This window comes from Lytechinus variegatus, chromosome 2 (genome assembly GCF_018143015.1).
Source record: "Lytechinus variegatus isolate NC3 chromosome 2, Lvar_3.0, whole genome shotgun sequence".
Classification (NCBI taxonomy): Eukaryota; Metazoa; Echinodermata; class Echinoidea; order Temnopleuroida; family Toxopneustidae; genus Lytechinus; species Lytechinus variegatus.
The window spans coordinates 50,470,759-50,486,520 of record NC_054741.1 but is presented as its reverse complement, the minus strand read 5'-3'; the positions used below and the strand labels follow the sequence as shown (position 1 = coordinate 50,486,520).

At 35.3% G+C, this 15,762-nt stretch overlaps 2 protein-coding genes across 4 annotated transcripts; one reads left to right on the top strand and one right to left on the bottom strand.

The window, feature by feature from the left end:
- Positions 1-933: 933 nt before the first annotated feature.
- Positions 934-5,441, top strand: LOC121406850. The gene is made up of 7 exons (XM_041597722.1): positions 934-1,152; positions 1,532-1,645; positions 2,079-2,201; positions 2,637-2,759; positions 3,195-3,317; positions 3,769-3,901; positions 5,171-5,441. Exons 1-7 carry the CDS (start codon positions 1,023-1,025, stop codon positions 5,439-5,441), a joined length of 1,017 nt encoding a protein of 338 aa, XP_041453656.1. The 5' UTR covers positions 934-1,022.
- Positions 5,288-15,375, bottom strand: LOC121408288 (putative nuclease HARBI1). Of its 3 annotated transcripts, XM_041599698.1 has the most exons (6): positions 14,908-15,375; positions 9,950-10,052; positions 8,976-9,159; positions 7,047-7,195; positions 6,009-6,357; positions 5,288-5,372 (listed from the first exon to the last, which is right to left on the bottom strand). In XM_041599698.1, exons 1-5 carry the CDS (start codon positions 15,173-15,175, stop codon positions 6,009-6,011), a joined length of 1,053 nt encoding a protein of 350 aa, XP_041455632.1. In that variant the 5' UTR covers positions 15,176-15,375; the 3' UTR covers positions 5,288-5,372. The 3 variants fall into 3 exon arrangements, with proteins under 3 accessions (XP_041455632.1, XP_041455631.1, XP_041455634.1); XM_041599697.1 differs by lacking the exon at positions 5,288-5,372 and having other exon boundaries at positions 5,443-6,357; XM_041599700.1 differs by lacking the exons at positions 5,288-5,372; positions 14,908-15,375 and adding an exon at positions 14,626-14,857 and having other exon boundaries at positions 5,443-6,357.
- Between the last annotated feature and the right edge of the window lie 387 nt (positions 15,376-15,762).

The window sequence follows — 15,762 nt, the reverse complement described above, 5'->3', positions numbered from 1 at the left end:
TCGAAGGGGGGGTGCCAAACAAAGGAAGGGAAGAGAGGGGGAAATAGAAAAGAAAAAAGAAAGGGAAAAGAAGAAACAGAAAAAAAAGAGAAAGAGAAAAAAGGGGGAAATTAAAAAAAGAGGAAAAGAGAATGAGGGAGGAGAAAAAAGTGCATATGATTGAATACAAGAGCTGGGGTGCCAGATTTGAGGCACCTATTTCATATTTGACCTGGAGGCGCCAAATTTGACCTTTTGGAGCGCCAATTTGGCGCATGTTCCGGGGGAGCCAAATTTATATTTGACCTTTAGGGCGCTTATTAATATTGAACCTGGGAAGGGGGGGGGGCTCAATCCATATTCATGCTTGCACCAATTTACTACTTAAAAAAAAAATAGGCCTACAGGGCCTTTCATCTGGACATGCACTTTTTATCTCCACACCTAGGGCTGCGTCTAGGACGTTTTTATCCATGGACAGCGCTAAATCTGTGTCCCTCTCTCAGCCTCATGAAGATCAGTTAGCCCCCCCCCCGAAAAAAAAACAATTTAAAAAAAGAGAAAAAGCAAAACAAGAGGAAAAATTGGTATAGGGTGTCTAACTTGCACCCCCCCCCCTCTGTGCTTAAATTATCGAGAAAGGCAAATAAGAACCACCTGCCCCTCCCCCCCCCCCGATTGAAAAATTTGTAATCCTGTCCCATTATCAACGCCACCTTTGATGTTTTAAGAAAATAATGACAAACAAGGATGTTTTGGGGAAGTGGGGGGGGGGTCGTTCGTATTGAGAAGAAAAAGAAATCACCCTTCATCTCACTTTATGACCACAAATGATGTTCACGATTTAAACTATGGCAACTAATCCTTCCTAAAATCATGCATTATTACAAGGCAGATCCAGAACTGATGTACCCCCCCCCCCCCCCACTCACATAAAACTTCTCACGTGCCCTGTGTTATTTCGATTGAAATTTTCTAATGCTTAATTATCATGTATTATTATTTGAGTATTTAAATTCATTCAGCTCTCTTAACACAGCATAATGTTAAATCTTGCAGAAGTGAGCCAACTCTGTCCACAACCACAGATGCTACCAGTATCCACCCCTCTATCACCTCTGCCAGCTCTCATGCCCTTCACAGTGCCTGTATTGAGGTCACTCCTGAAAAACGGTATTTTTCGATTCCAATTTCTAATTTAATTTCCATTTCACAACTATATTTCTTGTATTTTTAAGTAAAACTTTTCCGATATATGATATGCATATCTATATAACATATGTAATAGCATAAATTTACATAAATACAAATAAATCAACATCAAGATAATATCATGTTTATATTTTAACATTCATTGCACCAATAGAAGGACCAAAATACTAAACTTTACAATTGGTTCTTTTCAATAAAGCACAATCATTTTAAATTTCTTTACACCTATGTTCTTACATGTTTAATATTAAAATAATTATTTTGCGTAATTGTCATGTTGTATTATTTGAGTTTTTGAATTCATCTAACTTTTAACACAGTACTATCTTGATTCTTGCAGAAGTGAGCCAACTCTGTCCACAATTACAGATGCTACCAGTATCCACCCCTCTATCACCTCTGCCAGGTCTCATGCCTTTCACAGTAGCAGTATTGAAGTCACTCCTGGAAAACGGTATTTTTCAATTCCAATTTCTAATTCTACTCTCTCTTTTTAAATGATTTATACGAATTATGGAATAAATTAAAAAAATTTGAAAGATAATATTTCATGTATATCATATGATATATATATATTGCATAATATAAATACACAAATATAAGTATAGATATAAATATAGCAACCACATAATAGAAAAATATGTTATACATGCATATTCACCTTTCATTGCACCTATGGAATAACTCACAGACTAAAGATACTTTACAATTTGTTCTTTTAAAAACAGAACATCTTTCTAGATTTCATTACAACTTTTTGCTATAATCATTTGATTTGGATACATTTTTCAAGCTTAAGTATAATGACATTAAATTGTCATATTTCATTATTTGAGTATTTGAATTCATTCAGCTCTCTTAACACAGCACAATGTTAAATCTTGCAGAAGTGACTTGGTTCAGCCAACACTGTCCACAATCACAGATGCTACCAGCATCCACCCCTCTGTCACCTCTGCCAGGTCTCATGCCTTTCACAGTAGCTGTATTGAGGTCACTCCTGGAAAAAGGTATTTTTTCAATTCCAATTTCAAATTCTACTCTCTCTTTTCAAATGATTTATACGAATTATGGTATCAATAATTTAAAAAATTTTAAAGATATTTCATGTATATCATATGATATATATATTGCATAATATAAATACACAAATATAAGTATGGATATAAATATAGCAACCTCATAATAGAAAAATATGTTATACGTGTATATTCAGCTTTCATTGCACCTGTGGAATAACTCAGACTAACTATACTTTACAATTTGTTATTTAAAAAAAAAAAACATCTTTCTAGATTTCATTACAACTTTTTGCTATAATCATTTGATTTGGATACATTTTTCAAGCTTACTTAAGTATAATGACATTGAATTGTCATATTTCATTATTTGAGTATTTGAATTCATTCAGCTCTCTTAACACAGCACAATGTTAAATCTTGCAGAAGTGACTTGGTTCAGCCAACACTGTCCACAATCACAGATGCTACCAGCATCCACCCCTCTATCACCTCTGCCAGGTCTCATGACTTTCACAGTAGCTGTATTGAGGTCACTCCTGGAAAAAGGTATTTTTCAATTCCAAATTCTACTCTCTCTTTTCAAATGATTTATACGAATTATGGTATCAATAATTTAAAAAATTTGAAAGATAATATTTCATGTATATCATATGATATATATATTGCATAATATAAATACACAAATATAAGTATGGATATAAATATAGCAACCTCATAATAGAAAAATATGTTATACGTGTATATTCAGCTTTCATTGCACCTATGGAATAACTCAGACTAACTATACTTTACAATTTGTAAATGTAATTTAAAAAAAAAACATCTTTCTAGATTTCATTACAACTTTTTGCTATAATCATTTGATTTGAATACATTTTTCAAGCTTACTTAAGTATAATGACATTAAATTGTCATATTTCATTATTTGAGTATTTGAATTCATTCAGCTCTCTTAACGCAGCACAATGTTAAATCTTGCAGAAGTGACTTGGTTCAGCCAACACTGTCCACAATTACAGATGCTACCAGCATTCACCCCTCTATCACCTCTGACAGCTCTAATGCCCTTCGCAGTACCGCGGTTGAGGTCACTCCTGAAAAACGGTATTTTTCAAGCAAAAATTTTTTGTCTTCTTTTGTTGTTCCTAATTTGCCTTAAAGCCCTCTACCTTTGTCTTTACTTCTATATGTGTATTATGACGGAATAAACCCACTGATAGACTTTGCCCTTTGGTAGGATGTAGACATATATATATATATTACATATATGTGTAGAGTTATGTACATAAAAATAGCAACCTCAAAATAGAAAAAAAATATGTTTCACATGTGTATTCAGCTTTCATTGCACCTATGGAATAACTTAGACTATACTTAACAACTTATTCTTTTAAATACAGATTATCTTTCTAGATTTCTTAACAACTTTTTGCTATAAAAATGTTAATACATGTTTGAAGCTTAAGTATGACAAATTGTCATATTTCATTATTTGAGTATTTGAATTCATTCAGCTCTCTTAACACAACACTGTGCACAATGTTAAATCTTGCAGAAGTGACTTGGTTCAGCTCTCTTAACACAACACTGTCCACAATCACAGATGCTACTAGTATCCAACCTTCTATCACCTCTGCCAGCTATAATGTCCTTCGCAGTACCTCTGTTGATGTCACTCCTGTAAAACGGTAATTTTCATTTCCAATTTCTAATTACATTCTCTACTATTCCTATAAGAAAAGATTTCTGATAGATACTATAATATAGATAAATATGAATATAGAAACATCAGGATACTAGAAAAATATTTGAATCTAACATACATTGCACTTATAGAAGAACTCACGGAATGCATTTTACAATTGATTCATTTAAAGAGAAATTCCAGTAGTTGCAGTAAACACTGATTTCATGAGAAAGTCTGTAAAACAAGGCTTGTCAGTATATCATCGAGGATCTAGATATGGTACAGTTAAATTAACTGAACTTTGTGAAATCTTGAAATCTACGCTGAAAAACGTTCACACCGAAGATCCCCAACACAGATAAGCGCACGTGGGACAATGTATAATTATTGCTTAGGGCGTCTGGCCCGACGCCCTACCCGAATCCCATGCTTATTTGCTGATTTCTCAGCAATTACACAATTTCTTCCAGAATCCTTTGGCACATGCGTTTTATTTATACGAACAGACACTTTAGTGGTCATTTCATTGGATTCTGTACGAACTCATTTTGATATCGTTACCAAAACTAGCATTTACCTTTAAATACAGAACATCTTTCTAAATATCTTTACAGCTTTTTGCTATAATTATTTGATTACACGTTTAAAGTTCAAAGGGATACTCTGGGCTGAACATGATAAAATCTTAATTTAACATCAACAAATTACCTCTGGTCAAAAAAGATCAATAAAATATGAATTACAAAAAATAAGGCAAACACTGAAAATCAAACCAAAAGAAACGAAAATATTGAATTTGAAAGTTTGGCACTATTTGTTGAAAACAGTTACATGTTTTCACTCGTGAATATGTATTAGGTAGTAAACTGATGTCATGTCCTTACTTTCGCTTTCCATATCTTTATTACATGAAATCATAGCTATTTCAATATTTTCAACCCTGTGTGTAAGAACAGGTCTCCGTTGCAACAAAAACATGTTCCTGCCAAAAAAAACCCAACAATTCGGCAATATTTACCTCATGCATCAAATCTGTAAAGGTAAAGCAGATCTCTTAATTTTCAGCCTTGAGTACACTTTAATCTTTTAAATATGAGGAGAGTGCAGTCATAATTTAGGATGGCATATAACACTCAAAATAAGATTACTTCATTATGTCAGAGTTGAAAACTTGTTCCAGTTCAAACATCATACAATAAAATGAACGTTTCCCAAAGAGAAATTTAGAAATATGCAGTAACAATTGATGGTTTGGCTTCATATTTCATAGGAATTCACAAACAAAGAGAAGGGTGTCAACTCCTGCAGCAACAACTTCATCACCCAGCCTTGAAGAAACCCTGAAATTACATGCTGAAGAGGAACATCGTCTGAAAATAGGGGAACATCGTCAGAGAATGAAGTTCCTTGAAGACGAACAGAGGATCAAACTTGGTTACCTCGAGGAACAGCAAAAGGTCAAGATGGAGATACTACAAATGAAGAAGAAAGTGCAGCAAAGGAAACTAGATCTCATTCAAAACCAGCAAGATACTAATTAAATATTTGTCATGGGAAAGCATTTATTGTTCATCTGCCTTTACCATGTTTTCTCATTTTGATGTTAATATTGCTACCTTGAAACAAATTCTTCGACCTAAAACACACTCAATGATATTACAATCTGAGTGAACTCTGTTGTACCTAATCTACCCTATACTCACTGGATTTTGGATTGGTGACATAAGGTATGGTTGACAAGGATATATAGTATGTTAACGGAATATTCCGCAAAATTGACAAGTTCCATAGCACATCTACTGCTACTATTGTTATGAGAGTAATGTCAAGCTTTGTGCAGAGCACATTCAGACAAGGAAATTACAATCTTGAGTGAACTTTGTTGTACCTTATCTACCCTATACTCACTGGATTTTGGATTGGTGACATAAGGTATGGTTGACAAGGATATACAGTATGTTAACGGATGTTCCGCAAAATTGACAAGTTCCATAGCACATCTACTGCTACTATTGTTATGAGAGTAATGTCAAGCTTTGTGCAGAGCACATTCAGACAAGTATTCTTCATTCAATTGAATATCATTTGATAAAGTGGACTAAGCGTACTTAGACAAAATTATCTTGAATGATCCGTTGTCTTCTGAGGTGACCAGCCACATTAGCCATGCCTGGAGGAGGAAGTTGGTCACCTGGAACTTGGATTCCATCTGGACCTGCAATCTCCGGTTCGTTACGCAAAATTGACAAGTTCCATAAAACACCTACTGCTACAATTGTTATAAGGGTTGTATCGAGCTTCAAGCGAAGCTCATTCATGCAGGGAAACCTTCTCTTCATCATTCCAAATGTTCGTTCAATTATATTGCGGCCTCTGACTTGAGCTCTATTATATCTGATTTCTCCCCTTCCAGCTGGATTTTGAATCGGCGTCATAAGATATGGCTGACAAGGATATCTGAAACAAAATCAAGAGATTTCAAAATCTTTATAGAAATATGGAACTATGCATTTCATACCTAAAAGTTAAATTGAAAATTGCCATTAAGTAAAACTTTTATTTTAATACATGATATCACAGCCAAAAATGACATAAAGGTATAACTAGAAATGAACACCCTTTAGCAATACAAAATGTTCAATTGCTAATCTTTCCTGTGATTTCATCATAGAAGTTACAAAACATGGTTCTTCCATACTTGAGGTTTTAAATAAAAAAGACAACAGTACACAGATATTTTATTTTGATCAGGCACTTTGAATTGGTGTAGGTAATTCACTCTTTTTTATTTTAACATGGTTACAATACTTTACAAAAAAATGGTTCACTTTTTCTGCAGCTTGTACCCTGTACCACCTCCACTTATTTAAAACCAATAAGGTTACAACATCATTTCCGTTTTGTGTAATACTATATTAATTAACTGGTTTAGCTGCAACCTTCTTGGAAATTTATAATCCTCGCAATTTTGCAAACTCAATACATCTTTGGTGAGGAATTATTACGTGCAATTCCAAAGCTTTATCAATAATATGCTTCTCGAGGTCCCTGAGCCAAACCATAGCCATATATGTGGAAACTGGAACAAAATAAATTGTTGTATGATGACATGTTAATAAAGTATGTGCAAACGATTCAACACTTACCCACTGTCGCCAAGAAGCCATTTTTCTTCATGACTTTCTCGTTCAAGATTTTCTTTCAATTGGCATTCTCTAAATATTCTGGAATCATGAGTTCCTCCTGGCCACCTAGCAACGAGGTTGATTAGCAGTCCATTGTGATTGCATACTGCCTAAAATATTAGAGAAAATGAAATGAATGAAAATAAAATAAACAGGAAATACTAACAAGCAAACACCTGGAAATCAAAGAAATGACACCCAAGTACTTAAAGGGATGGTCGAGGCTGGAGATATTTATATTCTCAATAAAAATCACAAAGCAGTATGCTGAAAATTTCATTAAAATCGGATAACAAATAACGAAGTTATTGATTTTTTAAGATTTTCATTATTTTGGTGAAAACAGTTCTATGCATGTCTTTTGAATATTCATTAGGTGGGCTGATGATGTCATATTGCCACTTGTTCTTTTGTATTTTGTTATATGAAATTAGGTTTATTCAAACATTTTCTGCCAAGAACTAAAACAATTGGATTGACAACTGATTAAGTGCATTAGTTATTTATTGCCTTAACTTATTTCATCATAATGGAGACACATCATGATTTCATAAGAAAACGAAAAGTGGGGATGTGACATCATTAGCCCACTCAATGAATATTCACGACGATGTGCGAATAATTGTTTTCACAAAATATTGATAAACTTTTAATCCATTAACTTCATTTATTTGTTATCCAATTTTGATGAAATTTTCAGCACTTTGCTCTGTGCACTTTACTCTATTTATTTAGATATCAATATTTTCAGCCTCGATCATCCCTTTAAACCAATGAAAAGATGTAAAGTGCTAGACATGTGTTCTTTTTCGAAGATTTGAATATGTTTGTTTTTTAAGTTCATTTGGAATGGGGGTAGAGACAGAGTTCAGAGAAAGATTATGTGTAATGATTATACTGAATCTGGATTAAAAATGATTGATCCTGTAGCATTTGCAAATGCACAGAAGATGGTGTGGGTGAAAAATATTTTAGATGTAAACTATGTTGCCCCTTAGAAACATATTGAACTTTATATTTTAGTCAAACTTAATGCTCATGTTTTTTGTAGAATTCTTATGCTCCAGAATCAAATGTTAACTCACTGGGTAATATACAACTAGCCGAATCTCTTCGTGTTTGGTATTTTTAAAGAGAAAAAGCTACAGTAGAGTTTTATGGCCATAAGTTTTCTGATTGACATGTAAGTGCTTGTCAATGTCAATGGTTTAAAAGGTTGATTTGTTCAAAATCTAAATCACACTACTTTTTTAAAATCTTGGTTTGATAAAAACATTATCACTTTATCAGATATTATTTGATTTTGTTTGTATATCTGCTGCTTGTTCAGCTCTTTTTATGTTGTATTTCTTTAAAAGCTTTTGCAAATCAGACAAATTGTTTGTAAATTTTGTGATTTGATCATGATTTCCTAATAAACATATAATTATATTATACAAAGTGCTAGACATGTGAAGCATTCATCCTTACATGCATTTCAATAATTGCACCTTTTTGAAACAAATTATAATAAAGGCTTCAAATGATTTCCTACATTTGCTAGAACTCCCTCTTGTCTTTGAAACACAATGAAATGTGTTTGCAGAACAATGGCACAGGTTAGATTTACATTAAGAAAGGGTATTCCTGTTTCAATGATAAATGATTGATTACTTGGCAAATTTCTATAGTTCACAAGTCAATCACATTTACAATTAAACAATCTATTTTATAGAAGACATTTCCATTTTTTTGTAATTCATCTCTTTTATAGATAGTAAAAAAAAAATTCTTCCATTCATGAAATTTAATCCAAACCAGGACTGGGGACCATTAGAGAGGTGTGAGCTGCTCCCCTCATGTCATATCTTGCAATTTTGCTATCTAAGGGTACAAATGCAAGCAATGTACCTGGACGTTGACAGAGAACCTCCCTTTTCGGTTGATAAATCTCTGTGCATTTTCTCCACCAGGGCATCTGATAGGCACATGGGTGCAGTCAATAGCACCAACTACACCTGGAAAATCGCAGTATTGGAAAAATTCTTCTTGAGTACGTGCCACCTGTTCAGGTGTATTCGGGAAGTGTATGTACCTGAGGGGAAAAAATGAAAATATTTATCAAAGAGTAATGATAACATTATCTACAACTAAAAACAAGGAACTCAGTTAAATACAATTTCCACATTAGCACAAAATCTTCTGGAAAAATGATGTATTAAATTAAATTTCGCTTGGTCATTGACATTTGAAATTTATTTAACATTCGCTCTTATCTTTGGACAAATGGGCAAATACAAAATACCTCAGATTGATGGCTGAATATATTTGGTTGACATCCGTTATCAGTATCAATGAAAGAATGAATTAACAATGAGAAATCTCTGTGTTTGAGTGAGAAAGAATAATCCTTAATATTTTGCCACTTTTGTGACTTTGGTCACATGAAGGGTTGAGACGAGTCACCATTTCAGATTATCATTATGATGTATATAGCAGTATATTCTTTCTTTTTCTTTTTAAATTCATGTATCTATTATTGCCATTATCTTCAAATTCTTGGTTTCAAGTTGTACTTACACATACTCTTAAGTTGTAGTTATTTCTTTCCATCATATAATTGGATTGTGTTTTAACAATTTATGTACAAGTAAATGTGAAATAAAATCTGAATCAATTCATAAACTTTACATACATTTATGTAATTCAGCCTTTTGGTTGCCATGTGTGTTTTTTAAATAAATACAATGTTACTTTAATGGTACTACATGTACTATATCATTTGAATTTAAAAATCAGTCATTTCTCATCAATTTGTGTTGAATAGGTAATTTGGCAAATCTAACTAGACCATCAAAAGATAGGGGAAAAGTGCAATTCAATACCTTCTTCGCCATCGAGCAATTTCAGTTGACACTTGAACTATTATCCGTGACAAAGAACTCTGAGACAGGCCACACTCATCACCATGTAGTAATTGGAACGTGCCTGTTTTGAAATATGAAAACAATATCACTCATATTTGAAACTTTATAATGATTAAACATTACATGCTAGTTTGTTTAAATTGGTGTCGTTCCTTGATGGGACGCGGGGTAATCCATGACCTTAAACTTGGCATCTTTTATTAAGAAATCCAACTTTGATGGCGCCCTCCTTGAAAATTACCTTTGACCTCATCATGTGACCTCCGACAGCAGCATACAATGCAGGTCGCCCAAATCCATCTACCGTTCAAGTTTGGTTGAAAAGTGAATTGCGGTTGCGGAATTAGGTGTCATAAGAGAGTCTTGCATGTAAACTTTAACGTCGACCTGCATGTGGGTCAATCCACGTCAGATCAACCACTGCTTGTCACCCGACCCTCTTCGATTTTCTTTAAACTGTCTTCCACCAAATGTTGCACCAAGTGTCTCACGGAAAAATCTGTAATATTTTTCAGATTTTTACAGCCTCCCATAGCAACCAATGCGCACTTTTAAGAAATGATTTTTAATAGAATTGCCTACTTTTGATTGACTACTGCAACAAAGTTTGATTGGTTAGTCTCAATTTTTAAGTAAATTGGAAGAACTTTTTTGTCTGAACGTGCAGAGTATATTATACAACTCCGAAGGATGTTCTGTAATCTGATTGGTCCAAATCGGATCACGTGATATTTAGCGAATTGCACTTTTGCTGCCAAACGCACTATCCTGCACTCTGACATCATACCAAAAGTACTATCCTGCACTCTGACGTCAGAGTGCAGGTCTGATAGTGCGATGCTGAGGTCTGAATTATCTAGAATTATCTACAATTTATAGCATTTGGGGCAACTCAGTAACATGGGGGGTTGTATAAAACAATCAATGCATGCATTCTTGTGCATAGAGGACCTAAATAATGAAATCTGTGCTCGACTCGCCAAATGGATACATGTATACCACACTCGGTCCTGCGAACCTCGGTGCGGTATATCCATTTGCTCTTCTTAATGTTATCTGATGACACATACATGCTTTTCAACACTTTAAATTGTGATAGTAACTCAAAGATGAAGAGCCAAAAAGACAGTGATATCTTCTGTGATGATGGTCTGTTATTAGTATTAAAAGGACATATGTTCAGAAATACATGTAATATGTATTGTTGGTAATTACCTTGAAAACATGTGCACCTAAAATTCAATAACAAGGCAAAGGCGATTTTGTGTCTCGCCCACGTATGAAACTAACGAGAAATATCGTGATTCGCGAGGGCATGCAACAGAATTGTAATATGACTGGGATGGAATAACACTTGTCTTAAGAGCCTTGCACGTAAATTTTAATGATGACCTGAAAATGACCTTTGACCTTATCATGTGACCTCCGACTGCAGCATAATATGCAGGTCCCCCAAGTCAATCTACCATCCAAGTTTGGTTGAAAAGCACCTTACGGTTGCGGAGTTAGGTAAGGTTGACCTGAAAATGACCTTTGACCTTAAAATCGTGTGACCTCCGACTACAAATTACATCATGATTCCGGAAGCGCGCCACAGGGGTAAAGATATCCTTGATTATAATGATGAAAGAACAAATTTGTGTGATTTTTTCTTCTCATATCACATCATGAGTAAATTCTGATTTTTGTTTGCTTTTTGTACATCGAATCTGAGATGTTGGTAATAAAGTTGTGTTTGATATCTTATATTTTTTCTTGTTACCTGAATGCGGGGTTGAATGTCCATGGCGCTTTCCAATATTATGCTAGTTCATATCGTTACGCTCATCAAGTTATATCGATGCGCATCCGATCGTCGACAGCTCTAATCACGGCAAACCTTGCGCACGGGTACCTTGAGAACTAGCCGTCGACGATCACCCACAATACATCACACCTCATCATACGATCGAAGGAGCGGACAAGATTGAAATTCAGCAAATCAGGCCCATATTTCCGTTAGAAAATATAGCAATTGTTCTCTGTGATTTTAGAGATAAATAAGGTAAACTTGGAATTTTTTCGCCTTGTTTTTGCAATATTGTTCTATGTATTGCTCTTTGAAATTGATTTGCGGAAGTCTTACGGAATGAAATTGTTTGCGAACGCAGTAATATGCGCATCCGGAATCATAATATAGTGTCTGGTGACTATACAGTGCATATCAAAAAAAAGGTTACACTTACAAATCCTGTAAAATTATATTTGTAATATCCTGACGACTTTTCCACATTTTAGCATTACTACCGATCCATTTAAGCAAACAACGATATAACTGTCGAAAAAATATTTCCGCTTGAGTGGACACCACTTACTTTTGAAAAGTTTGTGAAAAATGATTTGCGCAGAACTTTGAAATAGTTATGCGAATAAAAATAGATCTTAATCATGAAGAACATGTGGAATTTAGCTAGTATAATTGATTTGAAGATATTTTTTACCTTTTCAAACTTTTTTCCTTGCCAAAAACACTATGAAGAGTGCATTGCGCCCAACCCCACTCCCCCACACACTGAGGCCATCATGACGACATTTGCTTTACACTGAGCTGTGATTTACATGAAATGGCTGAGGCTTGATTTTCATTTTGTTAATCATTGTCAAGCCTGGAAAAAGTGTGGAGGAACAAGCATTAAATGAAAAATAAAATGTAAACCCACTTTAAATGTTAAAAACTTAGTGAAAAATGCTTGATGTCTGATATAAACTTTTGTTCAGATTCAGTTATGTCCTCAGACCCAGCCGGCACAAGAAGGGTAAAGGTTGTGCTTACTAAGTGTTAAAATTTCAAATTTGGGCGGCAAAATTGTTACAAAATGCTTGAATGTATCCGTTTTATTTCAATTGTTCTAAAAGTGCTAGGGAAATTTATGAGAAATCCTTCGCAGGGTTAAGTTTGATTTCGCCCTTGACACAGCGTGAAAACAAGCATTTCTGCGCAAACAGATTTCTGCGAGCTTTACAAAAATGGACAGTGCTCACTCAAGTGTAATATTCTGTCAAAACTTTTACTTTCATTGGATAGATGAGACCCAAACCCATAGTTATATGAAAAAATTACACACATGTTGTATATTTTTTAATTCCCAGGGCTTTTTCAAAGTGTAAACTTTTTTTTTTGATACGCACTGTACATTGCAACAATTTTTCAGGGTTTTTTGAGGTTCCAGTCTGTGCCTCGATGTCAGGATGCTGCCACCATGGCCACACGATAGACCTTCATCCATATCATTGTGGTAACTGCATAATTTCTGTTTACAAAATTTTCTTTCCAAGTTTAATAGGAAAGACTTCCATATGTCCCCTCCACTAATTTTCAAAAATACTACTCCAAAACCCCCTTCTTTCTTTCTCTTTTTTCTTCTTACTTCCAGTGGGAACTTGGACTCGAACCTCTCGCTGCAGATCGAAGCATCTCCAGTCTGTCGCCTTACTCACTGAGCTAGCAGGAATAGTTGAAAGACATGGGTTTCATAACGTTTATCGTGTGTGTGTGTATTTGAGTTTTGTCAGACGTGTATCAATCAGATTTATTTACATCTGGGCCCGACCTTTAACGTCACCATCCGAAAGACGTGACCAGGGTTCGAACCTCTGCATCAATTTGTAACTTCCTACGTAGCTTGGATTACAGGCGCACGCCACAACAACCAATATTACGACTAGTCTACTCTTCAAGGTCGAGATATTGGCCTATTGGGTATTTATTTTTCTGACTAAATAAACCGATGCCATTGGGAATAACACACACTCAAATTTTTGAAGGAATAAAGCCATATTTCTGTATACACGATATCCAACTTTTCCTTCTTAAATCTCTTGGATATATGTTGTTAGATAATTCTTGATAAACCTCCATTTTTTTTTCAATTTTAGTGGGACATATGGAAGTCTTGCCCCAAGGGATTGTGACCACAATCTAACCTACATTGGCTACAAATACAATGTAGTCCAGTGAGTTTGTGTATTTAGGCACGGTGAGCACCAGGGGCCGATTGCACGAAATGGTCTTTCTAAGGACCATCTTTCGTGTCGCCCATCTTTTATGATACGCTATAAGCGGGGTGTTTCTGAAATTTATGATAAAGAATAAGATTCGTTAGCATGGTTAGCTTGCTTTTAAATCAAATTTTATACAATTTCATGATATATCACATCATTTTATAAACAAATAGGCCTAGGCCTATTTTGTTTATTTTAAATACGAATGAAATATGTTTGCAGATGATTTATTTGAATTGCGTTTCACATGGCGCATCATTAAAAGATGGGCGACACGAAAGACGGTCCTTGCAAAGACCCTTTCGTGCAATCGGCCCCTGGGCTCCGGCCGGAGCTCCCTGCCATGCCTGGCCCCTGGCTGGTTAGCAGGATGGTACTACTGCCACTGCCTCTGGCACTCGCGGTGCACTGAGAGGCTGAGCATTGAACCAGTGCGTACGGTACGACAACGATAACCCTGGGACTGGGTTAAATAAAAATAAATGCCATGCATGCAGACAAAAACTTCACGACATACCTAAAAAGCTCAATTTAGTTATCATCATCGGCACCTCATCATCATCACCACTTAGAATTCTAACACTTAAACTTACAATGACAACTACAGGAACAGCTATTTGCGTGGCATTCGATCCTAAAAAAGTTCCCAAACCCTCGTGGTTGACTTGCTATCATCGATGATCAGCTGTTCAGATCAGCTGATTATCGATCACAAGCAGAGAGCGCGCTATACGCTGCAGGGCGAGTCATTTTGAGCGATGATCATGATTGATAGGCCTACCACTTTTCTACAATAATTCCAAGTTGGATAAAAGCATGTAAATAAACGATGTTAGATCTAATGTTCAAAAGAATGTAAATGCTGATCGACTTACCGACTGCGTAAAAACGCATAGCGGTGAGAACTTGAAGGTACACTGGCACCGCATTAGTGCGACTCGTGTGTCTCTCCAAAGCTGGCGTTAGTTCTTCAATAATGTGTAACGCACTTTGCTTAGTGAAGCGATACCGCTGCTGAAAATCGTTGTTCTCATAAATATGAAAAGGGTTTTTCCTTTCAACTAACGGCCTCTCGATCTCTTGTCGACGATTTATCTCGAGCATTTGCTCTCCCCGTCGCAAGGCAGCTAGCAGATCAGCCATTTTGAAAGTTAAACCATGGTTTAAACTACCCCTAGGCGGAGTCTAAATTTTGCGCAAGTTAGACTCGACTTAGACCGAGGTTTTAAGTTAAACCGGACTTCAGAAAGTGAATTCTTAAACCCGCGGTCTAAAGTGAGATTTAGACTGGAGTTAGACCGGACTTAAGCCGAGGTTTAAGTTAAACCTGACTTCAGAATACGGGCCATAGTATTCAGTGATTCAGAGGATTCAAACTTATAAGAAAACAAATTTGACGATGATGGCGTAATTACCCAAACAAATTAAACTGGATTGAGATTGAGTGTAGACTTTTTCAAACAAGTTATAATTATATTTCATCTTACAAATTAGATGAAAGTATATTCTCGCATCGAATCGTATATGGTAGTCATTAGCTACAAGTGGAACACTGGCAGTCTCGCCTGCTTTACGCGATTCAATGTAGCAACAGTGCTGACTTTGAAAATGACTATAAAATAATTATTCACAAAAACACTATTCATATAATATAATGCTAGGTTCATTGACCCTAAATGGCATTTGACCTTGATAAAGTAAACTACGACTTATGCAAGATGAGCAATATG